Source organism: Leopardus geoffroyi, chromosome C3 (assembly GCF_018350155.1).
Source record: "Leopardus geoffroyi isolate Oge1 chromosome C3, O.geoffroyi_Oge1_pat1.0, whole genome shotgun sequence".
NCBI classification, from domain to species: domain Eukaryota; kingdom Metazoa; phylum Chordata; class Mammalia; order Carnivora; family Felidae; genus Leopardus; species Leopardus geoffroyi.
The window spans coordinates 72,337,948-72,365,703 of NC_059338.1; the positions used below are offsets into that span (position 1 = coordinate 72,337,948).

Consider the following 27,756-nt stretch of genomic DNA (forward strand, 5'->3'; position numbering starts at 1 on the left):
TCTCCCATCAGGTGAACTCCGGGGCCATAGGCTGTGCATACACCCCTAGAGCCGGGGAGCGGGGATCCTCTTGTGTCTGGTGGAGGGGTGGGTGAGGTGTCTGGGTTAGGGGGTGTCCAGACCCGGGCAGCAGACACACTGAGCTCAGAGTCTGTTCCCAAGCCTTTTGTCCTGACAGGCCAGGGGGATGAGCATTCAGCACAGGGTGGGAACAAGGGCTCTGCATCTGGCCTGGTCCTGGGTGAACAGGGAGTGTCCTTGAGTCTGTCCCATGTGGCGAACGGGTCTAAGTCACACGGGGAAGGGATTCTCTGCTTAGGGCATTTTCCAGAACACAAAAGGGATGGGATAGGGAGGGGGCGGTTCTTAGTGTCACTGTTTCCGGGAGCCCAGCCTGAGCTGCTGTTCAGGACGGATGACGTTCTGTTTATGTGTTGCTGAATGACGGAGAGCATCGTGTGTTACGGGTCTGGGGGGTGGAGCAGGGCCTCAGGATGGTCTGTTGGGATGAGGGCCAGCCTTGGTCCTGCAGAGTCGGCTGAGCCATCCGCTCGGGGGCAGGTGAGGGTCAGGGGTCTGAGCGTTGGGCGTTTTGAAAAGAGGGAGGCCCAGAATAAAGGGTGTGTGTGTGACAGGTGACCTTGACCGCCAAGGGGCCTGTGAGTGGGAACCTCCCAGGCACGCAGCCCTGAGTTGCGGGTGCCCTTGACCCGTGGTCCAGCGTGGGTCACCCCGCGTGAGGTCCCCTCCTCCATCCTGCTGCCGCTCCGGGCACCGAGGGCACCGAGGGCTCCGGGAACCCCCGCTCGTGCCAGCAGACCACGCCGTCTCTGCTCCGGGTTCCCGGTCCACTGGGCCAGTCGGGAGCAGCCAGCAGGCCCAGGTGGCAGTTCACCCGGCTCCGTCTGTCCCTCGATCAGGGCCCCACGTGCGGGCTCGGCAGGTGTTACGCTGTGGTTGGGGGCGAGGGCAGGGACCCGGATGGGCACCCCCGGCCTGAGCTGCCGGGCCGTGGATGGCTCTGGCGGTGTGCTGAAGGCTCCCCGCCGCAGGAACCCCCTGCCTGGGGCGAGTTGGGCCCCGGCAGGGAAGGTGTGTGAGGCCGGCCGTCAGCCTCGGCACCGGTGTGTCTGCAGGTGGGAAGACGGCCTTGGCCGCCGCGTCTGTAAGGGAGGTCTCCCCTGAAGCCCAGAACGTGAGCCAGATGGGGCCTCTATGCTCCGTCTGGGCCTGTCCCAGCCTGTTGGGGTCAGGGCCGTGCTAGTGGCCGTACGGTGGCCACCTCTACCCTGGCAGGCCCCGAGGGGGGCACCGGGCTCGTGTCGCCTGCTCAACGACGCCCCTCTTGGCCCTCTCCTTTGCTGAGGCTGTGTCCCTGTGGGCCGGACAGGGCCGCGGGCAGCACCACGCCAGCCGTGGCCCTCAGTGGCCCCTGCCCGTGGGAAGCAATGCCAGACGTGCCCATTAATCCCACCCGTGCAGGCGGCCGCGCCACACGACCTCCCTGTGTCACTCCAGCAGTGCCGTCTGGGTGGGCGGTAACCTGGGTCAGGTGATTTGCTGCTCACCATTTATCAGCCACATGCCCTTGGCAGAGTCCCTTAACCTGTGGGTGACTTGGTTTCCCTGCCTGACCTGTCTGCAAAGTGGGAGTACCAGAAGGTGTGCTTACACACAATAAGGGGGGACTGAGTTAGCGTAGAAAGGCCCCCAAGAGTCGAGTCCAAGTGCATCCAGGGCCAGCCTCGTGTGAGAGAGGCCTCGGTGGCAAGGTCAGGGTTGGGTGTGGCTGGTCTGTGCCCAGCCTCTGACAGGGTTGGGGCGGAAGCTGGGGAATCTGGGCGGCAGGCAGTCTGACTGAGGCCCCGCTGGGCCTGCAGCCTTTATCTTGTGACCTTGACGTCTCCACGTGAGGGTGGAGCCTAGGTTGGTTGTCCCCCCTCCCCCCCACCGGTGGCCTCACTCAGGGGAGGCTGTGGTGACCGAGATCCCAGAAATGGGCCCAGGCCCAGGACTACCCAGCACCCACTCACCTGCTGCAGTCCCCGGGGCTGAGGCCCACAGGCTCCACATTGACGGCCACCCTCCTGGCCACGGGCCGCTTCCACGGGGTGGCCATCTGCCTGCACCATGGTTAAGCCTGTAATTGAATTGTAGTCGGTAGCACACGTGGGTTTGAGATCATGCTAATTGCTTCATTTCCGAGAACACTCCTAAAAAGAAAATGAATTTCCCCGTAATATTTTGCAGTGACCCCTGTGGAAATCGATCTGAGTCCAGAATGAGCTGTAGAGTGGGTGGGCCTGGGGTAGGGTTCTCACCGCCCCCTCCCCGCCCCTCTCACTGGCCTGGAGGAGCCTTCCCTGACCGGGGCTCATCCCTGGCCACAAGCCAGGCACTGAAGGAGGAAGCTTTGGTTTGGATCACACGATAGGTGAGGAAACCTGGCCCCGAGGTGAACGGTCTTGCCCAGGGCGACCTGGCTGGCTAGTGGAAGAGCTGGTCCCTGCAGGGTGGCATTCAGAAAAAGGGTGGCCTTGGAGCCAGTGGGCCCCGGTGCCAGTACCGGCCCTCCCCCCGTCTGAGAGGCCCCAGAGGTCACGGAGCCTCTTGAGCGCCCAACGTCTGCTGTCAGTTGGGCGTTTTGACCTGGCCTCAGGATGGTGTGTGACATGCCCCCGGCATGTGGCCTGTGAATGGTGTGGCCGTGTCCCTCACAAGCATCACTGCTAGTTCCCTGGCAAGTGGAGTTAAGCAGTTGGGCAGCATGGAGGAGTGAGGTGCCCGAGACCCCCCTGGGCCAAATTTCTAGTCCTTGCCCTGTTCACCAGCTTCATGAAGCCACTCAGTCTTTCCATGACAGTGGGACTGCCATCCATCCACCATCCACTATGTGTCATCCACCCACCTGCCATCTCCATCCGTCTCTCCATCATCCATCCATCCATCCATCCATCCATCCATCCATCCACTCTCTATTCATCTGCCTACCATTTCTCCACCCATCCATCTATCCGTTCATCTGCCCACATCTACCCACCTAGCCATCCATCCACCATCTATCCATCATCCATCCACCCATCGTTTATTCATCCACCTGTCCACCATCTACCGACTCATCTATTCATCCACCCATCCACTGTCCATCCATCCACCTGCCTCTCCATCCACCCACCCACCCATCCACCGTCTCCTCATCTACTCATCCACTGTTCATCCGTGCATCCACCGTCTGTCCATCTGTCTATTATTCATCCACCATCCAGTCATACATCTATCTATCCATCCATCAACCCATCCTGCTTCTTCAGGATTTATTGAGTGGCACCCGTGTGCTGCCTTATGCCAGGTGCTGGCTGTACAGAGAGGGAAAGGTATCCTTCTATCAAGGAGCCCCAAAGCAAGTGTGGGGAACAAGGTGTCTACAGGACTGATGGGCCTGTAGGAGGTGCAGGCAGTGTTGGTGACACTGCTCTGCACTTGACTGCAGCTCTCTGAGGGCCAACCCTGGGTCCTCTGTACCCAGTGAGGGAGCTTACAGCCCTGGGATTCTCAGAGAGCTTGGGGTTTGGCCTTGGAGTCAGGAAACAGTATTCAGGTCCCAGCCCTGTCTCTGACTTGGTTGGGAGGGGGGACCCTAGGCTTTCTTGGCTTTCACCTAGCACCCTCTGATGGCTGTGCCCTTGACCACTGCACCTAACACCTGCCTTCTTGTTTCCACAGAGTGACTTGTTGGATGTAGATCAGATTATCAAGGACTTGGCCTCCATGGTGTCAGAGCAAGGAGATGCCATTGGTGGGTATCTGAGCCACCTGCCCCACAGCCCCTTGCCCTTTCCCCCAGGTGTGGGCAGGGCTGCCTCCTGGATGAATGAGACCCAGGGCAGTTCCAGGGGTCTGAGTATCTGCTGCCCTCCTTCTCCATGTCCCCAGGTCTCCCCAGCCCCTCAGGAAGGCTAGGGTCAGGGAGCCTCGTGCGAGAGGGTGGCCCATCCATTCTGCTCATTGAAGAGCCCGGGCCTTTCTCCCATCCAGGGATCCCCCCTGGGCGAGGACAAACTGTCCTTGGGTGGGGGAGAGGTCGAGGCTGCAGCAGGTGCCTCGGCAGAGAGCACTGGACGTGTGGCGCCCAGAGTCACCTTGGAGGGGCCGCTTCTTGGGAAATGGGTGCGGTGGGGGCAGGGCCGTGCCAGGAGCAGGCTGATGTCCCTGCTGTTTCTGTGTTCCCTCCACATGAGGACCTCAGCCCCCCTCAGCCTGGCCTCTGCACCCCACGTGGCTACGTGGGCCCTCCTACTTTCGCGTGCCTGGGCACCCTGAGTGTGTGGGGTAGGCCAGAGCCACTGGCCGGCATAGGCAGCCCCCCGCCAGCCTCTGCACCCCCGTTCCAAGGTTCTGGCATCCAGCCCGGCCGTCCCCCCCGGGCCATGCTGCACCCCCAGGGGAGGGTGGGGCCGGCTCCCTCCTGGGGCTGCTGTCCAGCAGGCTTCCCCTTCCCTCCTTCTCAGAGCCTGGGCTGCAGGCAGGGGTTTGCTCAACAGCTGGACAGCGGGCGGCTCCAGCGTGCCCTCGAGGCGCTCTCTCCCCAGGCCCCTGCCTGGGCCCACGCCCCCCACCCCTTGCCCCCATTGGCCTCAGCACAGCTGCTGCAGCTGGTTCCACCTCTGGCTGGCTGTCTCTGGGCATGCAGAGTGCGTGTCCACTCCAGATGGATACCCACATGTCACCCAGATGGTCACTCAGTCCCCGTGACGGGCTGATCGGGAGGGGCCGTCTCCAGGCGGGGAAGGGGAGAGGCACAGGCAAGGGCTGACCTGTGGCAACTGTGGTCCGGGCCTGGGGACCGGAGTAGCTGGGACTTCGGCATCCCGCCGCGTGCTGATGTGGGTGATCCCACCACGATGGATGACGGGCAGGGGCCCGTGTGCGCTCCTGTGGACACAGCGCACGCCTGGGGTTGTGAGCCGGGCGGCGCTCTGCTGTTCCCGGCCCGCCTGCTCCTTCAGCCTCTGGTGCCTTTCCAGGGTCCAGCAGCGGCAGGGCCACGTGCCGGCAGAGCTCCAGCCCCGAGCCAGCCGTGGCGCCCCTGCGGCCGGGCCCTCACTCCCGCACCAAGACGCGCAAGCCCAACTTCAGCCCCCAGGAGACGGAGGTGCTGGTGCAGAGGGTGGCCCGCCACTACCCGCTGCTGTTCGGGGCGCTGCGGGGCACGCCCTCCCGGAAGCACCGGGTGTGGAGCAAGATCCTGCAGGCCGTGAACGCTCTGGGCTACTGCCGGAGGGACCTGGGCGACCTCAAGCACAAGTGGAGGGACCTGCGAGGGGCGGTGCGCAAGAAGCTGGCGGAGCGCCCGCGGGCCCCCGGCCTTGTCCTCACCCCTGTCGAGCGCATGGTGGCCGAGACCTTCTCGGCCCCAGCCCCCCTAGGCGAGGGCCAGGCTGCCGAGCCCCTGCCAAGTAAGTGCCCCCCACCCCCGCCCCGGGCCTGCCCCCCCACCCCCGTGCCCAGGCTTCTGGGGAGTAGGACGCTCAGGGGAGGGCTGTGGGCCTGTGGGCGTGACCACCACCCACGTGGGGCCTTTCTGCTTCCAGATGGGAAACTGAGCCTCGGGTCGGGGAGGGGCCGGCCCACTTGGGGAGCAAAGGAGCTGGGGCTCAGAGTCAGGCTCATCCTGGCCCCAAGCTGGGACCCTTCTGGGGGTGCCCCCACCGTGACACAGCACAGCCAGGTGCCTCTGGAGGCTCAGGGAGCAGACGACGAGGGGCCGCGCTCCTCTCCCTGCCCCCACTCAGTGCCACTCTCCTGGTGTGGGGCAGGGGAGACCGCCCCTGACCTCTGACCCCTTCCTGTGCTCTCATTGTGGGGGCTCTTCTCCCCAGGGCCCCTCAGCCCCCAGACCAGGCCAGGCCGGTCTCCGGTGGCTCTCAGCTTCCCAAGGCACACTGACGCCCCACTCTGAGCCCGCGCGCCCGCCCACAGGGCCCCCCTTTGCTGGAAGTTTCTGTGCCTGGTGAGGCAAGCATAGGGTGCTCGATGGGCTCTTCTGCCGCACCCAGCCTCCTCTGGCCTCCAGAGTGGTGCCGCCTCGGACTCCTGTGCCGCCTCCTGCAGTGCTCCCTCCTGCTGTTCCTCCTCCTCAAGACACCTCTGCACGTCCTGGTCAGTCTGCTCGGGGGCTGCGCCCCTCCTCACGGCCAAGACAAACCCTGCGCTTCTCACGCCGCTGCTGGAAGCATGGTGGGGATGAAGCCTGGAGCAGGACGGCTCCCTCTTGAAGGCCGCGGAGTGGACCGCAGGACTCAGCCCTGCAGAGACAGGGCCACGAGCACCTGATGACGGATGGCCGCTTCGGAGCTGCTGGTGGACCCGCTGGGGGACGTGTGTGGACCTGCTGCCGTCCCTGGGGGCTGGCCTTGATCGCGGCCAGCCTGTCATTCTGGGGGGCGCCCCACTCTCCTTACAGGCAGAGCAAGACCCGGTTTTGGGGTCCGGGGTGTGCCCACTGGAGGGGGTGCTGGCAGAGGTGGCACTGGTGTGCCCGGACCCACCCCCCGAGTCCCCAGCCCTGGAGCAGGGCAGGAACTTGGTGGCTGTGTTGCTCCTGAAGGTGCCCTGTGCTGGCTGATGGTGGGGCCCAGTCCAGCCCAGACAACTCTGTCTACCCTGCTGAGCCAGGCGCCCCCTTCCCTAGACCCTGCAGCCCCATGGGGACAGCCGACTGACTGGTCTCTTAGCGCTTTGGGCTCCTCCTGGGAGTGTCCCTCCTGGGACAGTGCTGATTGTCACTGAATGGGAAAGCATGGGGCCAGCCTCCCTGGCAGGGCTGAGCTATGGGGCAGGGAGGTGGCTGCAAAGCCTGATCGGGGGGTTGGGGGTTGTGCAGAGACCGCTGCTGAAGGTCCCACCAGTTCCTTCATCTGGGTCAGCATTGGCCCAGGGGCTGGGGCAGGGTCAGGCTTGCAGGGGCCCTGTCCAGGCCACAGGGGTGAGGACAGCCAGCTGACAGTGTTGTGGGGCCTCCACAGGGTGCTATCTGCTGCACCTTGGGGTGCATCCCCCTGATTTCTGTCAGTGTTTGGGGGAGCAGTGCTAATGGGGGGTCTGTTTGGGCCCTGGAGGCCTGGCCCGGTGCCCAGATGCCCTGTAGCTCTCCGCAGCAGAGCCCTGCAAGGCAGCTCCCACTGAGCAGCCCTGCAGGGGGCCTGGGGGTCAGCTCAGGGCTCCTGCAATTTGCCCTTGACCCACCTGGGATCTTCAAGGTGAGGCAGAGGCCGTGTGCTTCACGGCCAGCGGAGCACTGGGGTGCCCCATTCCTGCCTGGCTGCCCCTGGGGCTCAGGACGAGGGAGCTGGCTGTGAGCGGGTGGCCAGGGGCAGAACTGTGATCTGGGGAGGGCTCTGCTGGCTGAGTGCTGAGTGCGCCCGTTCCTGGTCTGAGCTGGGCTTCAGCTGTGGGGACCACTTGTGAATCCGGGCAGTATTGTACCATCAGAGTTGGGCTCTCGGTGTCCCCAGGACCTTGCTGGGTGCAGACCAGACCTGGGCTTTGTCGGAGCTTGAGCGCAGGGTCCTGGGGCAGCCCAGGCTCCGTGTGGTTGCCGGGCACGGGAGAGACCAGCTAGGAGTGCGGCCCTCAGCGCCCGGCACGGCCGTGGCCCTGCTGTCTTCCTGCGCGTGGTGGCAGCTGTTCCTGCCCCGTGCACCCACCTCTTTCCTCAGCGGGAGCCAGGTGGGGCTGCTGCCGCCCATGGCCTGGGGGTGCAAGGTGGCTTCTTGGCATAGGAGCTGGGCCGTGGCAGGGGCGGGGGCCTGGATGGACGCTGGGGGGTGGGCGCTGCACTTGCGGGAGAAGCAGGGGTGACCCGGCGCAAGGAGGGGCCAAGCTTTCCTTCCTCTCCTTCCAGTGGGGCTCCGCGTGGAGGGGCTGTGCTTAGTCCGAGGGGAAGGAGCCCCGGGGAAGACACCCCCGCAGAGCGACCCCACTGTGCCCCAGAGGCACTTGTGTCCATCTGCACCTTCTCTGTCCCCGGCCTCGGGCCTCCCGCGTCGCTCGGCTCAGGTGGTGCCCGGGGTGCCCCGGGGGAGAGGTGCCACTTGAACTTACCTGTTTCTGCCTCCGAAGTCCTAACCAAAGTTCAGGAGTTCGGAGGCCTGTCTCCTTTTCCTGGAAGAGGGGACTCCGGGCGTTTGCAGTGGCCAGCAGCGAGAGCAGCCGGTCTGTGGAGAGAGCGACTCTTGCTATGGTCACACGCTCCCTCTGTCCGGCGCCACCAGGATCCCTGGTGGTAGGAGAGGAAACAGTGTAGCCGCATCCCTCACTGGGACTCCAACCCAGTTCCCACCGTGGGCGAACGTCCTCGTCTCAGCTCACCATTGCTCCGCACGTCCCCGCGGCCTGGCTGCGTGTTCAGGATGGGTCTGGTTATGAATTCGGCACACGTTTTCATGATGCCGTCTCTTTCCCGCCAGCGTTGCTGAGTGGAATTTTCTGGTTTCCTGGGGCTGCTCTGGGCCTCGGGACGGTGGCTTAGGTGTTGCTGCCGGTGTGACGTGTCAGGGGCTGCGTGGACACCCCCACCAGGCCCGTGCCCGGAGCCCCGCGCTGAAGTGGCCAGAGGCCAGCGCGTGCCGCTGCCCGGCCCCCTGCACCTGCGTTCACAGACCCGGTCACGGTCGTCCTCACGGCGGCTCTGGCCCCTTCTTAGAAGCAGGGGCCATGGTCAGGAGTTGGAGGACGGCCCAAAGGCGCAGAAAAGTAGCAGGGCCGGGCCTCTTTCCAGGATGGCCTCCACCTTTCCCGAGTGGGTGGCCCCTGCCCCGAGGGTACCTTCTGACGGCTCTGGCGGCCAGCGCCTGCCCCAGCCAGGTGGCCCAGCGCCTTGCAGCCTCCGCTTCTCTGGAGTCTGGACTCCTCACCTGGCCTCTGGTGAAGCCAGGACGGGGCCTTAGTGGCCACAGGAGGGCAGGCCCCGCTCCAAGCCCCTGGGCCTGGGCTCTCTGGGCTGGCCCTCGTCACACTCTCAGGGTCTCCACTCTGTAATTGCTTCTGTTGTCTTGATTTGCAGATAGTATTGAAGCCAGCCTTGAGGCTGCGTCCTCGCACACAGAGGCGGCCAGCGAGCTCCTGGCTGGAGCCAGCCGGCACCAAGTAAGTCAGTTTGAGGGGACGGCCCGGCTGGCCCGTGGCCCCCTCCGTCCCCTGTCTCCCTGGGAGGCCCAGGCCCTACCCTGTACATGGGAGGGGCACGCCCACAGGGTCTTTTCCGAGCCGAGGTGGACTGGTGTCCGGGAGGGGAGAGGCAGGACAGCAGGGTCTGCACCCAGGACACTGTGCACGGTTGCCCGCCGTCTGCACCCCCGCGAAGGCAGGCGGCCGGGGCCTTTGCCAGCTAGCTCTGTGGAAGCTGCAGGGAGGGAATTGGTCGAGAGTGCGAGCGCCCCCCCCACCACCCGGGAGGTCTCACTGTGTGGGTGCACACCCATGGTTTCCCAGGACCATTCTCACCGAGGTGCCCTATGGAAAGCTCTGTGGTCTCTTCTCCCCAGAAGGGCGACGTGTGTCGGGCAGTGTCTGCCTCCTTCCCAGAGGGAACCGGCCGTGGAGAGGGCTCCTCCGAGCCTCCTGTTCCTGCACCTGCAGTCTAGGTGCCTGTGTGTTTCGGGTCTGCCTTTGGCCTGGCCCCGGGCTGGAAGCTGGGAGGGACCCTCCCTTCTTGGAGCCAGTGGAGCTTGGCTTGGGACCAGTTGGGTGGCTCAGAGGGAGAGAGAGCAAATATCAGACCTGTGTTCGCTTGCGACGGGGCTTAGAGTGGCCTTGGGGACAGACCACTGGGCCTCTGTGCTGACCCGCGGCGACCACGTGAGCACCTGATCAGGCCAGGCGGGCTTGGGCCTTGGTCTGGCCGGGAGGGAGGGCTGGGGAGCCAGCGCCCATTCACTCGTCACTTACACACTGGCCCTCTGCTCCACGCTGGGCTCTGACACACAGATGGACCCCATGGAGCCCGCCTCTCCACCAGGGGACATCCTAAGGGTGGGATGGGTGGTGCGGATAGTCCAGCCTGGCGACAGAGGGACCCCGGGCTAGCGGAGCAGGGATGGCTTCCTGGGAGAGTACACGCTCCGTCCCGAAGGCCAAGTGGGATCGTCTCGGTGGCAAGGACGCTGTGCTCGGAGGCCAAAGGAGGAGCTGCCCGGGCAAGCTCAGGATGCCACACACAGGCTGGACGTGACCCCTGTGTGTGGGCCGTGGCGGGCAGGAGCAGGGCAGAGCGCTCCCGGGAGAGGTGGGCGGGTGGTTCCCTGGGCTCTCGTTCCCCGGGTCTCCAGGAAGCCAAAGCTGTGTCGGCTTCCTCTTTTCTCCGTCAATGGCCGTCAGACTTGAAGTCAGGGTGCCTATGGGTGGGTCACACGTGGGAGCTGGTCAGTGCCACACCAGGAGAAGACAGGGGCCGTGGCAAGGTCTCATCTGCAAGATGGGAGCAGAGGCAAGAGAACAGCAGCTCGGTGCTCCCTGCCCGGCCCACGGCCCCTGCCACCTTGTGGTACACCGAGGGCAGCCAGGCCCTCACCTGGGGCCTCTCCACCAGGCTTGGTCCTTCCAGGGCCTTCCGGAGCAGAAGGTTCAGGTTGCGAATGAAGCGACACAGACTTGCCAGAAGCTCAGGGCCCGGCCTCTCTCTGATGGAAACTCTTCCGAGTGGCAGTGCCTGCCCGAAGCCCTCACCAACAGAAAGCCTCGTCTTGAGAGGGAAGCAACAGGCCAGTAGGGTGGCTCCCTCCACAAATGCCCTGGGGCCATCCGAGCAGGACCTGCAGATGCCAGGACCCCAGAAAGAAGGTGTGACAGCGGAGCAGGAGGAGCAGCAGGAGGCGGTGGAGGTGGCATGGGGGGCCACCTGTGTCCATGGCCACCTCATCAGGCTCAGACCCCTACCCCAGCCCCACATTGCTCATCGGACCCTGTCCTCTGGGGTGATGCCGTCACCACCCCATTTCCGTGGCAGTTCAGGAGCCCCTGTGCCCTAGGTGAGGTGAGTGGGGCTCAGACTGACAGGTGCGGCCCAAAGCTGCTGCCACGAGGCATGTCCTTCCTCTCACCTCCACTGGATGGAGGGGTGGAAGTATCCACCAAGACAGGGCGTGACATAGCCCCACGTTTCAGGGTCAGGTTTTCCCTGGGGCATTGACCAACGTAACCTCCACACCCAGGCAGGAGGGAGGATTAGTCCTTAGCCAGACCTTTCAGGTGCAGATTGGGGACTGAAGGTCCAGAGCAAAAGGGTTTCCCAAAGCCACATGGGTCTCAAGGGGAAAAGCTGATTTTGGAGCCTAGGCTGTAGGATTTCATGTCCAGGGCTTTTCCTGCTGCACTGGGAAAGCTTTGCTTCATGTACACCCTCCCACCCTCCTGGAACATCTACTTGCTGGAGGAGTGCACTCAGAGGTTGATGGATGGGTTCCTGGATGGATGGGTAGATGAATGGAGGTGTGGATGGACGGATGGGTGAATAGCCATAGGTAAATGGCTAGGTGGATGGAGGATGGATGGATGGATGGATGGATGGACAGATGGACAGAGGCATGGGTAAATGGATGGGTAGATGAAAGATGGATATGGATGGATGGATGGACAGAGGTGTGGATGGACAGATGGGTGGATGGATGATGGATGGATGGATGGATGGAGCCATGGGTAAATGGATGGGTGGATGGGTGGTGGATTGATGGGCGGATAGAGGCAGGGGTAAATGGGTGGGTGGGTGGATGGAGGAAGGATGATGATGGATGGATGGATGGACGGATGGACAGAGGTGTGGGTAAATGAATGGGTGGATGAATGATGTGTGGGTGGGTGGGTGAATGGATGGATGGATAGAGGCATGGGTAAATGGATGGGTGGATGGAGGATGAATGATGGATAGGTAGACAGAGGGGTGGGTAAATGGATGGGTCGATAGAGGATGGATGATGGATGAGTGCGTGGACAGAGGCATGGGTAGATGGATGAGTAGATGGACGATAGACGGATAGTGAATGGATGGACGGACGGAGGCATGGGTGGATGGATGGATGGAAGGAAGATTGGTGGATGAGTATAAGGAAAGATGAAAAGAAGGAAGGAGATGGATGGATGATGGATGAAGAAATTGATGGGCAGATAGATTGGTGGGATGGACAGATTGGGTAGACAAATGGCGGCATGGGGGACAAGCACCGAGGCTTTGCGGTTGCCAGGCTGAGGTATGGACTTAAGTGTTAGTAGAGGAAGACTCACCTCTGAGTCCTGGTTTCCTCATATGGGTGCTGCTGCCCACCATGGAGGGGCATCAGGAGACCAAAGTAGGGCCATGTGCAGAGGGCCCCCACCCGTCACCTCCCCATCCCTCTGAGGTGTTGCCCCAGAGTCATGGCTGCTGGAGGCTGACATTTCCTGTCCCCCTTCACCAGCGGACGAGGAAGACGAGGCCCCCAGCTGCCTGTGGCTACCCTTGCGGACCCTGGATGGGCCAAGCCTGCCCGAACCTGACCCCCTGGACCTACGAGGAACTGTCCCTGCACCTGCCTCCTCGCCCTCCCCGCCAGCCTCCCCGGCCTCGGTGCCCCCTGCAGCTGCATTCCCAGGGGCCCTTGGACCCTCCCCGCCCTCCACTGTGCCACCCCCGACCCCTGGGAGGCCCGCAGCGGAGGCCTCCGAGTTTGAGCAGCGACTGCTGGACTCCCATCGGCGACAGGGCGCCCTGCTCTCCCACTGGTCTCAGCAGCAGAGTGCACTGATGGCCCAGCAGAACCTGCTGCTCCAGAGGCTGGCCGAGCAGAGCCAGCGGCTGGCCGACGGCGTCGAGGCCCTCAACCGGACCCTCGAGAAGCTGGTGGAGGCCTGCCCGGCCCGGGGAGCCTCGCCCACAGTCCTGGACGGCACCCCTGCTGGGGGAGTGGCCTCTGGGCCCACCAGAGGCCCCCAGGGCAGCCCCCAGGCCCCCCACCCGGGCCTGGAGGTCTTCTCAGGGATGATCCTGAAGGTGGAAGAGGAGGTCTAGGGTCTGGTCCCTGGAGGGCTGCACGAGGAGCGGGGACCCCAGCCCTTCTGAGAGGCAGGCTGGGGGACAGCAGGGCGGAGTTGGGGCCTCGATGGAGCCGGCAAGGACACAGGACACGCTCGTGCAGGGAAAGGCTCTGGGGCCGGTCGGTGGTCCTGGACAGAAGTCTACTCAGGGACGTTGTGGCTGGAAGATGCAGAGGGGCGCTGGCGGGGCCCGGCCTCCGCTCCGTCCCGCGCTCTCACCTGCTGTGCCGAGTGCCTTGGAGGGCAGAGCCAGCACCCCCCTGCGGCCACAGGGGGTATAGAGGGTTCGGTGTCCCCAGACCTGGAGGGGTGGCTCAGCGGGGTGTCAGGAAGGTCCCCAGAGGGTGACCCGGAGGGCCCGCCGGAAGCCTCCTCCTCCTGGACGTGGGGACACTGCAGGCTGGGCTCCTGTGGTTTTCTTGGTTCTGCCCAGGACGTCCCGTCTTGCAGCCTGCGGTCATTCCTGCCCGGTGTTAGATCTGTGGTCTGACAGACACACGTGTGCATATATGTCACCTGGTACTGTATGGGGCGGGATACCATTTTGTACCTACTGATGTTTCTTGCAAAAAGAATTATTTTTCCTACACAAGCATAAAATAACAACGGAGAAGGCCCTGCCGGTGGTGATGCTCGCGAGCAAATGAGACGGAGCCCGGTCCTGTTCCTCGTACGGGCTGTGCCTTTGTGTTCGGCCCCGGCAGGGAGCCCTGAGCGCTTGCTGGGTTTTCAGATCTGCTCTCTCCGTTACCTCCTGTGCCCCTGGGGGGGGGGGGGAGGGAGGGGGGGAGGGGGGTCCCGGGGGGGAGGGGGTCCCTCAGGGAGCTGGGGCCAGCCCTTGGCCCTCTCAGACCGAGCTTGGGCTGCAGCCACACAGCCTGGGAGGCTGTTGGGGGCCGGGAGGGGAGGGCAGGGGTCCCCAGGGCCTCGCTGGTCTTGGGCCTCGTGCCCTCTGCCCGCCTCCCCTTTTCTTCCTTCTCCTGACCCTTGTGGATAAAATCCTTCACGCAGAAGCCTGAAGGATCGGCATGGGCCGGACAGCATATTGGTGCCAGGGCTCGCGGGGAAGCCCCCGCACCGAGGAGGGGCCGGACCCACGTCACTGGCACACTGGGCGGACCCTCTTCTGGTTTTCCATTTTTACCGTGAGCCAGCAGTGTGTTGGTGACTTTGTCTACGGAAGGGAGCCAGAGCTCTCTGGCGATTCAGCCAGCTGCCCCCCGCGACACGGCCTGGCCGCCCTTGCAGCCTCCTCTCCCTCTAGTCGCAGGTGGTGCCGTTTGTCAATGGCCGCCTTACTCAGGTGGCCCCACCCTGCGAAGCCTTCCGTCCGCTCCGCAAACCTCGGATCCTTCTCCACACGCTCTCGAAGCCACCGTTGGTCTTCTCTGTGGGTGGAAGGGATGGGCTGTCCTTGTCCAATGAAACGTGCCTGACTGGTTGACATTCACCTCCCTACTGTCCGTGAGCACTGCTGCCCCTTGCTTTTGCCACCTCCAGTGGAGACTGAGCCCTGGCCCCAGTCACACTCTGGGCCCTGATCTGGTCACACGCTGGTCCTCGATCCTGGTCACATGCTGAGCCCTGACTGTTGTTACACCTGACCCCTCACCCTGATCATGTGCTGCGCCCTGACCCTGAGCCCTGGCCCCACTTACTTCCATAATGTCTATCAGGAGCCCCCTTGGGGCCTGGCCCTGTACTAAGTGCGAAGATGCACAGGTGACCAAGGGAGACCAGAGGCCTCTCCTCCCAGCGCTCACGGTCTGCTGTAGGAAACAACACTAAGCAAGTAAATACATATCAGGTAAGTGTTTTCTGTGTGGAAGTCAAAACTGGATCTGGTTGTATTTGGAAGAAACCCCGAGTAGCATGTTGTAGAGAAAACAAGCATTATGACTTTTACTGAAGAGATTTCTGTGGCGAGTGGTCCAGCGCAGCAGGGTGGCCCTGTGGTCCTCAAGGACCCACGTGGCTTGTGGCCCCCTACTCCGTGGCGGTGCTCATGGTCCAGGATGGCTGCAGGACTCCCACCATTGCACTCATGTCCCAGGTAGCAGGATGAAGAGAAGGGATAAGTAGGCACATCCACTCCCTCCGAGGATGCCTCTCCTTGCGTCTCCTCCCATGGGCTGGAAGTTAATCAGGTGCCCCCACTAAGTCATAATAGAAGCTGGGAAGTATCTTTATAGCTTTAGCCCCAAATGGAGGTTCTGTTACTGAAGGCAGGGAGATGAACAGGCAACCAGCAGCCCCACCATGGGAGCCAGTGGTACGACCGAGTGGCCCTGAAGACGGGGTAGAAATGCGGCCAGGGGAGCGGGTGAGAGGGGCAGGGCTGGCGGAGAGTCCAGGGTGAGGCTGGGGAAGAGCGACCCCGCCCTGCTGGGGCCTGAGAGGTGGGGCGTCCGGGTCCTGAGGCCGCCGTGCGCCCTCCGACCTCTGCGGCTGGAGCCCTGTGCTGCACACTCAGGGCCGGGGAGGAGCATGGCGGGGACAGCGGCCCGGACTCAGGGATGCATGAGGAGGCCAGGCGATGATGCGGGGAGAGCAGCGGCCCCGGCCAGCCCCGAGTGCGGGTCCTTGTGCACGGAAGGGGAGCCGAGTGGTCCTGGATGTCGGCCTCGCACCCGATTTGGGTGCATCCAGAAGGTGTCTGCGACGGAGACGGGAGACGTTTCTGTGGGTCCGTGGCTTGACCACAGGGCCTTCCGTGGTGTGTTCCAGAAGGCCGGAGAGGCTGCGGGTCACCTGACCGCGCCCCTTGTACAGATGGCAAACCTGAGAGCCTGGGGTGCACTGGGGGTGCAGGGGTGATGCCCAGGTCCTTGCCCTGTCCCCTCACGGCTCTCCCTGCAGACCAGCGAGGCCGGGTCCCGCCCTGAAGTCGCCTTGGGACATGCGGGCCTTTGGGCACATCTGCTCTTGGAGCTTAGCCAGCCCGGACGGCTCTCTCGGTATAGAACAGTTCAACGTGGGAAACCCATGATTTAAAAAGCTTGGCTTCCAGGGCGCCTGGGTGGCTGTCGGTTAAGTGTCTGACTCTTGATTTCGGCTCAGGTCATGATCCCAAGGTGGTGGGGTCGAGCCCCGTGTCTGGCATGGTGCTGAGCATAGAGCCTGCTTGGGATTCTTTCTCCCTCCCTCTGCCCCTCCCCTGCTCCAGCGTGCTCTCTCTGTCTTTCCCTCAAGGAAAAGAAAAATGCTTTGCTGCCTTGCAAAGAATAAACAAAGTAACTGGCCTGGCTCCCTGCCGGCCGTCGCCTCCCCCCACCGCCCTAATGTGCTGGAATGGGGAACAAGTTTAGGACTGGCTGACCTGCGATCCCAGACCTGCCAGGGCCCTTCATTGAGGGAACAGGACAGTGGGGCCTCTGTGCTGCGCACAGAACGAGAGGCCCACGTGAGCCCACAGTCGGAGGTCACCCCGTGAGTCACGGGGCCGCTGAGTGGAAAGCTGAGGACACAGCAACAATTGCAGGAATGACAAAACAGGCCCCGTTATGAGCCGAACCGTGTCCCTGGAGCCACACCTGAGTCCCACCCCCAGGGCCTCAGGGTGACTGTGCTCGGAGGTGGGCCTTTGTGGAGGTGACTGAGGTAAAGGAAGGCACTGGGGGCCCTGATCCAGGCTGGTGTCCCCACAAGAAGGGGAGGCCAGGACGCAGACATGCACGGGGGTTGGGGGGGCGACCACGTGAGGACACGGGGAAGGGACGCCCCCCACATGCCGGGGACAGGCCTCAGGAGGACTGGCCCTGCCCACTCCTGGGTCTCGGACCCACGGCTGCCACGGCCGGGAGGAGCCCGTATCCGTGGTCTCAGGCGCCAGCCCGTGGTGTCAGTTGTCCGCCGAGCTGACCACACAGGTCTCAGAGTGGCTTCAGCTGTTGGAATGAATCAAGCATGTAACATAGATAGTTCTTACGAAATATTTTCAAATAAGATGGAATCACAACAGTGAATAATGAGAGATTATCAGAAGTGACCCAGTGTGTCTGGAAAATCAAGTGCAACTTTAAGTCATGAAGAAGTTCACGGAGGCTGCGTGTCTGGGTGTCTGGTCGTAGAAAGTGCCAAACAACAGATGAAGGGAGCCCTGGAAATGCTACAGTGTTAGGGCTGTGAGTCAGCAGCGGCGAAGAGAGGAGCTCGTCCAGCCCGCCATCCAGGATGGGGGAGGCGGAGGGACGCGGGCGGCAGGCCTTCGGGGAGAAGCTTGGACATCAGGGTCCCAGGGAAGGGATCTCGTCGCAGCAAAGAGAAGGGAAGAGCCTGACTCACTGCCTGTTTTACATCAACATCGGCAATTAGGGCAACTGCGGAACCGGGAGGGAGGCTGACAGAGCACTGAGCAAACCGTCAATGTAACGTTGTGTTTCCAACAAAACGGTCCTTCAGGAGCAAAATGCAGATGTTTCCACACACGTGGGAACTTGGAGGGCTCACCACCAGGAGACTTCCCCCTGAGGGGTTTCTGAAGGATGGACTGCAGGAAGGAGGGAGCAAAGCTGGAAGGTCTGTAACACAGGTGAATATGGAGGCGGGTCCAACAAATGGGTGTGTGAAATAATAGTTATTCTGCGATAAAATAATAATTGTGACAATAGCGTCTATTTCGCGGGTTGCATTTTTAGAAAGCACAGGCCAACAGTCGGACAAAGCTGGTATGTCGGTTGGGACGAATGGTTAATCCCATCTGTTATTTGCAGGGAAGTTAAATGTTGGTTAATTTTAGCTTCTGTTAATAGTTACACTTGGTAAAAACTCAAGGGTTCCTTCATCAAAGTTAAAAACTTACCCTCTGCAAAAATCCCTGTTCAGAGGTTGGGAACACAAGTTACTCACGGAGAGAAAATATTTGCAAGTCACGCATCTGACAGAGGACTTGTATCCTGCATATATAAAGAGTTCTCTGAATTCAGCAGTAAGAAAATGGGCAAAAGATTTGAGCAGAAATTTACCAAAGAAGATGCATAGATGGCGTCGGAGCGTCACTAGCTGTTGGAGAAATGCAAATTGGCACGTCAGGAGCTCCCACCGCCGCCTGCCCGAGTGGCCAAAGGAGGAGACGCCCAGACGCGGGGAGCCCGGGCTGCCTGTGCACCGCCGGCGGGACGGCCACCCTGGAAGCCCATTTGGGAGTTTCTTAAGTTAAATACACTGACACCAGTTGCATTTATCCTAGAGAAGCAGAGAGTCACATTCACAGCAAAACCTGCACACACATGTTCGCAGCACCTGCATTTGCAAGAGTCCCAAGCCGGACAGAGCCAAGGTGTCCTTCCGTGGTAGATGGGAACTGCGGCGTGTCCACGCCGTGGAGGGCTGCCCAGCGGTGAAGGAGGACGAGTAGCCTGCGGGCTCTGAGCCCACCAGCCAGGCCTGGGGGTCATGTGCCGCATGTGTCCCTGTACAGAACGCTCGCCAAGTGGCTGTGCAGCAGGAGTCTCGCACAGAGAGTCGTGACACTGAGGCTTTTCTTTCTGGAAGCAACTTTATTCTTGCCGGCACCACTCAGTTGGGTTCGTACCCAAAGAACTGAGCCCCGAACGCCGTGTGGCATGGTTTTCTCTATATCTTCTACTTCTTTGACTCCCATATGTGGTAACACGCAAACGTGTAGTCTGATTCAGTGATCTCATGTTACAAGGTCGTGACGGATGTTGTCAAGTAAGCAAAGAGCAAGGTTGCCTTGAGGTTGCTTTTCGCCTCTTAGGGAGGGGAACCTGACCACAGCCGCGCTGTGGCGATGCGTGGCGGAAGGGGAGCCGAGGTGGCTGGGCGTGGCTGCGGGGGGCTGCCCGAGGGAGCCCGAGCGCCGCAGGGCAGAGGTGTGTGGGTCACCACGGTGCTGGCCAGAGTCTGTGCGCCTGGGAGGATCACACAGGCCGGACGTGCACAGAAGGAACTAGTAAGAAGTGTGAGATCTGAGGCCAGGGTCACCTCTGAAAGAGGAGGGTTAGGGTATCTAACTTCCAAACCGGTAAAAATGCATTAAGAATACAATTAAGCAAACAAAAATTCTCTTTGAACGTGAAAAGAAGAAAACAAGGAAACAAAAACAATATAGGAGAAAAAAAGACAGCAAAAGAGAAATGGGCAATCCTGTCCGGGAAACACATTTCTGCAGGTGGGTTCAAAGAGCCCGGGCAATGTCCAAGATCGTCCGACTGGAGGCAAAAGGTCTCTGCCGTTTGTAAGAGGACAAGGTGACGATGTAGCTGCTCCCGCTGAAACCCACCCCCCCCCCCCCCCCCCCCCCGCCTACACTGCAGGAGGCAGTGTTGGCTTCAGACAGTGGACGTTAGGACACACACATGTTCGTAAATACTAGGAAAAGGAGTAAATGAATTAAATGTGATGAAGAGAATTATCCTGTAACAGTGGCCTCCCAGCAGGAAAATGAAAACGCCACACCTGGATACACCTAATAGAACAGCTCAAAATGAGGTAAGTCACGGCCTTCCCTCCCCAGAGGGAGCCCAGCGTCCTGGAGGCTCCAGCCGCACGCGGGGCTCACGCACAGGAAGTTAGCAGACAGACAGGGTTCCACTTGCCGACACTCACTGAACTGCACCAGTGAGCACACGTGGCCCTTCTCCAGTACGCCTGGGACCTGTGCACGCTTCGACCACAAATTAGATATAAAGGGTCAATAGACTGCAGAGCCAGAGCCAGTACTGCATAGAACAGCGACTTTTAGAAAATGCAGTTGGAGAAATGCAATCTTTAGATGTAAGTAACTTAAAAAATACGTTTTTTTTTTTTGTATGGAAATTTAAGAAGAGTTCTAAGTAACTCAGGTCAAAGAAGAAACCGTCAATGGGTGTGTGAGAAAGACGTGAGCGAGTAACGATGAAGCGTGCTATGTCCTAGTCTGCCGGACGCTTCAGAGATTGCTGGCCCGAAACGCCTCGACCACGAACCAGGAAGAGGCTGAACATTACTGTGTGAAGATATTAAAGAGATTAAGTAAAAGAACCACAGAAAAAAACCAGAGAGTTAGAAGGGAGAACCGCGTAGAGACGGGCATGTTCAGTGAGTCATAATAGAGTCTCCACAAAGCCAAAAGCAGATTGTTCGGGAACACCGTGAAAATAGACAAGCCACTGATAAGATTGATGCAGGAGGAAAAGAGCAGAAATTCCAAAATAAGAATTCTGTGAACAATTTATGCCACCCTAGCTAGAAACTTAGAAATCAAACAGGCCGATTCCTGGAGAAGCGCTGGGCCGCCACAGACCAGGCACAGGGCCCCCAGCGGCTGCCGCGGAGAGCACTGGGCCCATGTGACCTCTCAAGTATGCTCCTCCGACCTCCAGGGAAGAGGTCTGGCCTCTACAGACTTTTCTAGAGAGCAGAGAGAGGGGAATTCCAAATTCGTGATACAGGGTCAAATCAGAGATGGCCACACGGCAAAGGAGCACGGTGGGCCCGCCTGTCCCAGGACCGTAGACGCGGCAATCCCAAGTAAAGCATCAGCCAGCCACACTGTGTCCCTGACCGACCTTTCCAGAGCTTGAGGTGCAGTAGGATACACACGTGTTCACACATGTATGCATGCACGTGCACACTCGTGCACGCGCACACACACACACACACACACCTACCTGCACGCATAGGGGTCTTTGCTGCAAGGACCAGGGCTGACGACAATACCTGTGTGCTGCACACTGACTGACTGTCGCCCTGCGGCCCCTTGCCTGGCCCTCTGCCCACGAGCCCAGCTGCCTGACCCGTGGGAACCGAATAACCGGCCCCGACTGGCAGCAGGAAGTGGTGAATGTCCATCTTGGCCCAGGGCAGGTGCTCAACCAGTGTGGGTCTCCTTTCCTCCCCGGTCGCCCTCCCCTTTGCTTTCCTATCGGAGAGGATCCCCCGGGTTCATCCCCTGCGGCTGGCACCCCCGTGCTGACCCTGTGCCAACTTGTCTGCTGGGGCACCGTCTCTCCCAAGTATGACACTGGCTCTGCGAGGCAGGGCTCTGGCTGCGTCCCTGCCTGGTGCCTAGGACAGTGCTTAGCATGCAGTAGGTGCTCAGTAAAAGCACGTCGTGCAGGAATTGGTGGGGGTGGGACTTCACAGGTGCCCGCCCCCCCCCCCCCCCAGGAGGCAAGGCTGGGCCTGGTGCATTGGGCAGTGAGGTGAGGAGGCACATGAAGGTCCTGTGAGGTCAGGCCTGGAGTCCTCCCCTCCCCTCCCCTCCCCTCCTCCCTCTCCCTTCTCCCCTCCTCCCTCCTCTTTCTCCCTTCTCCCCTCCTCCCTCCTCCCTCCCCTCCCCTCCCCTCCTCTGTTCCTTTATCCCCCCTTCCCCCCCCCTTTCCTCCTCTCTCCCCTCCACTCCCCTCCTCCCTCCTTCCTTCCTTCTAGAGTCAGTTGACCTTCCCTGGTGCTCAGGCTCTGGGCTGCTTGTCCCCTGATCATGACTTGACCTTTTCCATTTTCCTCTCTGTAAAATTAGAGGTTTGGATCTGGTCAGCATCTCAGATACTTTTGCTGGGTGCCTGCCAGCTGTCAGGTTCTGGGCTCAAGCTGTCCAGGCCCGAGGAAGGGGTCATCCCTGGGCCTGGGTTGGGTGGGTGGAGCCCCTCTCCCGCTCCTGAAGGCCAGCTGGCTTCCTGGCCACCAGCCAGCACCCAGAGGAGGCTTTGGGCACTCTTTTCCTGGCATTCTTGGTGACGGGGCATTTTCAGCACCACTGCCCAGAGACCCCGCTGCCCCTGGCCGGGCCTGTTGAAGCCTGCTGTGGGGGGAGGGGAGTGTGTACCTACGGGGGTTGCGGCTGCCTTTTCATTTGGAGACTGAGCAGGTTAAATAAGCAGCAATTTGATTTTGTGAGGGCCCAAGTGTGTGCGATGTCCCTGGGTGCAGGGAACAATCTCATTTTCGTGATCAGATTGTTACAGATTCTCTCCTCCGTCTGCTGAGAAATGTACACGCGAACTGTGTTCCAGACAGCTGGTGGGAACGTAGGGGGGCGGTCAGAGGGTGACCCTGTGTGCACTTGGGCCCCAGGGCCTTGCCCTTCCCGTCTGCAGCGGCTGTGTGGAGACCCACCGGCCCTGCTCTGGATGAGCGCCGTGCAGGAAAACAACCCTTGGCCAAGATTTAGATCAATCCGCTCAGTGTTTAATAAATGCCCTGCGTGCAGCACCCGGGGGCCAGAGCCGCAGACCCCCTCCCACCTGCAGGGCGGGGCTGGGGTGGAAGACAGGCCAGGGGGGCCCAGCGAGGGAGGGGGATGCTCTCCTTCCTTCATCAGTGTGAAGCAGCCGGGCACTCTGCCCCAGAGCCCCCTGGGAGATGAGCTCCTGACAGGGCCCTGCACCTGACTCAGCCCCCCACCTACCTGTCCCACTGTCCTCGGCCACTCGGAGCAGCTTCAGATCCGGCAGGCCTGAGTTCAGGGCCGGCACTGCCACAGCCCCGCTCCATCGTGACTCTGGGGTGGTCCCACTCCTCTGAGCCTGCTGTTCGACGCCCAGGATGTCGGGGACGCTGGGTGACAGGTCTGGTCTCTGGGCTGGCAGTGGGGGTATCCTGGGGTTGGGGCCTGTAGAGCCTTAAGGCACGCGGGGCGACGGGTGCGGGTCCTGGGGCCAGGCCTCCGGGCTGCTCCGGGCTGCAGGGAGCTCCTGCAGGGGGCTCCCCCCGAGCCTGACGCAGCCGTCCAGCCCCTCCCCGGCAGGGGCTGCCTTACCCTTTCTTGATCTGCCCAGATGGAGAACAGGGCTGGCCCTGGGGCGGGGCTGTGGAACCCCGTGTGCCGACCCCACTCCGTGTTCTTGCCTGGCCGGTCAAGAAAGTGGGCGTGCATTTTGGGTGCTGGGAGGGTCAGCAGGACGCCGGCCAACAGGCTGTGGGAGGGCGACTTGAGGCGGCTGGCCAGCCTGGCCACCGTGTTCCTATTTTATGGGCCAGGGTCAGGGGTGTCCTTGAGGCCCAGGAGAAACTGCCAGAGAGAGTGGCTAATTAAATGCCAGCACTGTGGGCCGGACAAAGGTGGAGGATAAGTCAGCATGGCTTAGGTTCATTGGGAAAGGCCTCCCAGAGGAGGGGAATGCAACTGCTTTGAGACACCAGCGGGATCTTAGAGCTGGAAAGGCCTACCCCCTAGGGTGGGGGAACTCAGACTTGGGTCCTCACAGCGACCCCATGAGGCGAGAAGCCTGTCACCCCATCGCACAGGTGAGAAACCTGAGGCCGGAGAGGTGGAGACTTGTCCCAGACTCAGCGCTCAGGGAGCACCTGCCCACAGCCCCGGGGGAGACAGGCACGGGCATGCCCTGGGGGCGCCGGCGAGCGTGTGTGTGTGTGTGTGTGTGTGTGTGTGTGTGTGTGTGTGCGCGCGCGCACACAGGCATGGTGCACGCCGGTGTGTGTGCACCTGAGCACACTTGCCTTCTGGGGTGGTGGTGATAGGAGCACAGAGGAAGAAGTGGCCCATTTTCCGGATGTGGCTTCTCCAGGAGCTGGCCAGCTCTGCAGGAAGCGGCTGAGGGCTGATGGGGATGCAGGGAGCTGGGTGGGGGGCGGGGAAGAGCAGCGGGCCCGGGGCCCGGCCCCCAGCCTCTGAGCTGTCCACCCCACCGTGCAAGGAGGACGACCCACCCAGGCCGCTTACCAGACAGACCCTTGTCTAGGGTGGATCTCCAGAGAGGCCCAGACCGATCCACAAGTGCCTCTGGATTCTCACTTGGGGGGCCAGCCTCCGGGGGCCCCTTCTAGCCCAGCTTCTGGCTAGCCCGGCAGCTCCAGGTCCCAGATTGAGCTCCGGAGGAGGACTGGGTCTGCAGGGAAGCTGCTCAGCGTCCCTGAGCCCTGGCCACAGGGCAGGCAGGTGGGAGGGCCGGGCCTGGAAGACGGTGGGTGGCCGGGGAGGAGGGAGGAGCGCCCCGAGGCTCTGGGCTGGGCGGGTAGCTACCAGCCTGCCCCTGGAGAAGCACCTGGCCTCCTGCCCAGCTCCGGTGTTCAGATGCACGAGGCTGGCTGTCAAGGATGTGACAGGCTCACAAAGAACCCGTGCCCACGCCAAGCGGACCTGCTCGGCCTCTCTGCTGCAGGAGAAGTCGGCCTCCCACCCTGCCCTGGGCCAGCTTTGCAGGCTTCAGCTGGGAGGGCCGTGGGAAGGCCTAGGTCCTCCAGAGTGAGGGGTTCTGTGTCTAAGGTCACCCCCAAGTGGGGAATTGCCTCCTTGAAAGGGGTGACGAGGGGACGCCACCCCACAGCGGGGTGATTGGGGGTGGGTGTATGCGTGGGAAGGTCCCATTCAAGACGGAAACAATGCAGTTTTTAAGGGACCGGGAATCTGGGCTTATTTTCAGCAGCTGTATGCAAATTATATGCAAATGAACCCGTTTTCCTTCCAGTACCTGTGGCCCAGAGCAACCATGTTCTAGAGGCCCAGAGTCAGCCCAGCCTCTTGCCTCCTTCACAGCAAGAACCCCTTCTCCAGAAGCTGTGCTGCTTAGGGCCAGCTAGTGCTGTTTACTTAACGTGGGTTCTAATCCCAGTTCTGTGAATGGCTGCTTGTGTCTGACCACAAGCAATTGCTTAATCTCTCCACTTCTCGTGTTTCTTTTCTGTAAAATACACATCAGTAATGCCTCAGAGGGTTGCATGCGAGGCACTTGGCACAGTGACTTGTTCTGATGACAGTGATGGTGGTGATGATGGGTCCTCTTCCCAGGCATGGCTCAGAGCACTGGGATAGTGGAGAAGAAAGGCATCTGTGTCTTTGAGATGCCTCCCTAGTGTGGAGCCGGTGTCCCAACCTGTGTCCCTACCCCACCCTGTGTCCCTACTCTCTCAGCACTGGAGGCCTCTGTCCGTAAGAGCCCCACTATTCAGCTTCTCTCCATGGCCACCTCTCCTGTTAGTGGGGACCATGGCTGACCTTTTCCAGAGCCCCTGGAAAAGAGCCACGCCAGGCAGGTGGGAGCATAGGAGAGGCTGTGGCCACATGGCCTGGCACCCAGGACCACACCCTGTCCTGTCTTCTCTGTGGGCTGCAGGGCCCTGTGACTTCCTCAGTACGTCAGAGCCCCCACCCCACTGTCTTCATTACACCCGAGGGACCTGCCTCCCAGCTGGCCTCCGGCTCCTGGAGGGAGGGCCCAATCTTGTCTCTCGCTGCCATTCTGGGGGTCGGCATGGGGCTGAGTGCAGAGTGAGGGTACAAGACCTGCCAGAGGGCCCCACTTGGCCTTCTCGGAGCTCCCCCTGGGGCACTGCCGGGTGGTAGAGGGCATGGGGCACTGAGAGCTCCCCGGGTATGGTCCGGTCCCTTATCCCACTCTTGGGCCGACGTGCCGTCCACGATTGGCTGCTGTCTGCCCAGTTTGTAGATATGGACTGAAACCCGAGAAGGCTCGCATTTGCCTCGAATCGTGCACCTGGGAGGTGATGGAGCAGGATTGGAATCTAGGTCTCTCTGATGGCCAGGCTCTCCCAGGTCCCTAAACACTTCTGGCAGAGCCAGAAAGGCAGGAAGGACCGGTATGAGGGAAGAGCCACAGAACGGTGGCCCGGGGAGAACCACGGGTGCAGCGGCCCCAGGGGGCAGCCCTCACTCCCACCCACCGTGCACAGAGAGGTGTTCTGAACTTTCTGGAAGCTCAGGGACTGTTTGGTGTACTTGGAGTCTGGAGTGGGCTTGACGGGACAGGCAGCTTCCTTCGGGGCCGAAGGGGGTTGGCTGGGCAGCTCGGCTGAGGGAGCCATGGAGGAAGGGAGGGCCCGTGTGCCAGGTGGCCGCCGGAGAAGCCAGTGCAGCCCGAGTCTTGGAGGCGGCTGAGTCCAGCTGGCAGAGCCCTGCCTTGTGCAGACAGACAGACACAGGTTTGATTTCATTGGAGCACCTCCATGCTGCCAGGCCCACGGGACCAGGGCCCACGGCTCCACTGTGCTTTCTGCCAGCAAAGAGGGAAAGGAGACACAGAGTTGTGTTGCTCTCAGCAACAAGCTGGGAATACCTGCGTGAAATCATTCCTGTCTTCTGGAAAGGGCTCTGCTCTTCCCACACCCCCCCTCCCAGTCCAGCCTGGCGTCTGAAAGGGGCTGGAGGCGGCAGGAATGAGCAGCAGGCCACCTCCTGCCCTCTCACCAGCCCCGCTGTTAGTGTGGCCCCCGCCGTCCCTGCTGCGTCACCGAGAAAGGTCACGCCCAGCCCTGGCTGGGCGGGGCCTGGTCGTGTGGCTTCAGAGCCCCTCCCGCCACTGAGCCTGTTCCTCGTCAGCACGGCCTGCCCCGTCCAGTCTCCCTAAAATGCCCCCTGAGGGGGAGCTGTGTCTGGTCTGAGGCCACTCATGCGTGTGAGCCACAGAATTGCCATCCTCCGGAGTGCAGGACAGGGGAGGGGGCCTTGTGTGCTCCTCTGCATGTCCTCGTACCTGGGCAGGACCTGACAAAGAGCTAGCCTGTCCCCTCGTCACTCAGCCCGGCCTCACACCTGTCCTAGGCCGGAGACAGGGCAGGAAGTGACATGCCCATCACACAGATGAAACAGCCAAGGCGCAGGGAGGTTAGGGGACCTGCCCGGCGCAAGGAGGAGCCAGGATGGGGACTCTGTGCCGAGGCCACCCCAGGCCTGCCTCCAAGCCACTGCAGACAGGAATGATGAGGGCGGTGACGGCCATCGGTAAACCGGGGCGCCTCGCTGTCCCCACCAGCTCAGGGTCGCGGAAGACACAAAGGTTGGCAGTGTCCGGGCCTGCGTCCTGGCTGTGTTAGTTACTTGCTGCGGGACTTTGAAACCACCGTCTCTGAGCCGTCCCTCCTCATCTGGAACGTCTCCTTCCCAGGTCTGGGGGACTCGAGTGACACCATGCAGGTGACTGCCTGCCGGGAGCTCAGCACACGCGGGTGCCTCTTCTCGCACTGAACACAGCCACCGCCAGCACCACCTTGAACTCAGGGCCAGGCCAGGTCCCAGCCCCGAGCTACATCTGAAGAGAAGAGGCCCCGGGAGGCACAGTGACTTAGCCTGGGTCACACAGCTGGCCGGTGGCCCTGCCTGGCCTTCTTCCCGCCTGCTCCAATGCATTATTAATCTGGCCCACGTTCGGAAGATGAAGCAGTGTGTCTGTTTACCTCTTGACAGCAGAAAGGGAGAAGAACAAAATTAAACCAAATAAATCGCTCAGACGTCAAACAAGCTCTCTCTCAAAACGCGTGCTCTGTGATAGAACACGGTGCCCGGCCCGCCAAGAAGTTACCACAGGACGTGACCTGCTCCCCTGATGAGCCGTGGCCATGTCTCGTGGAGCCGCAGCTCCGAGAGAAGCCCCCGGAGTGGGCTTCTCGGGATGAGGACCCAGTGAACAGGGGATCAGAGTCTGGAGAACAAGGATGTGCCCAAAGTGCGTGGGGTGGGAGGTGTGCATCTGATTACAGATGACTTGGGGTCATCCACCCCTCAGTATTCCCACCCTGTAAATGGGCTCTCTGGTCCACGGAGGGAGTTTCGGGCTTGAGCGACAGCACCACGGACAGCCCCCTTTCCCTCCGGAGGCAGAGGCGAGGCTGGGCCACTGAGTCGTGCAGGGTCCCCGTGCCCTCCTTGCCCAGGTGCAGACCCCGGCCTCGGGGAGCAGTGGTGTGCCTTCGTCACTGTGCGAGCGACACGGGAGGGGACAGCCGGGGAGGCCGTCTGTGTGTGGGGCTCTGCCCTTCTCCACCTGACCCCTC

General features: G+C 61.5%; 1 protein-coding gene across 13 annotated transcripts in view; it reads left to right on the top strand.

Annotated features, from left to right (window-relative positions):
- TSNARE1 (t-SNARE domain containing 1) overlaps positions 1-27,756 on the top strand; it is a 154,033-nt gene that overhangs the window by 89,550 nt on the left and 36,727 nt on the right. For 7 of the 13 annotated variants that reach the window (XM_045453493.1, XM_045453490.1, XM_045453492.1 and 4 more), the window contains 3 exons: positions 3,724-3,796; positions 5,025-5,456; positions 12,450-14,880. In XM_045453493.1, the coding sequence (XP_045309449.1) occupies positions 3,724-3,796; positions 5,025-5,456; positions 12,450-13,039 (1,095 nt within the window). In that variant the 3' untranslated portion in view covers positions 13,040-14,880. Of the gene's footprint in view, positions 1-3,723; positions 3,797-5,024; positions 5,457-9,064; positions 9,148-12,449; positions 14,881-27,756 lie in introns of those variants that run through there. The other 6 variants (XR_006706129.1, XM_045453499.1, XM_045453500.1 and 3 more) reach the window with 4 other exon arrangements.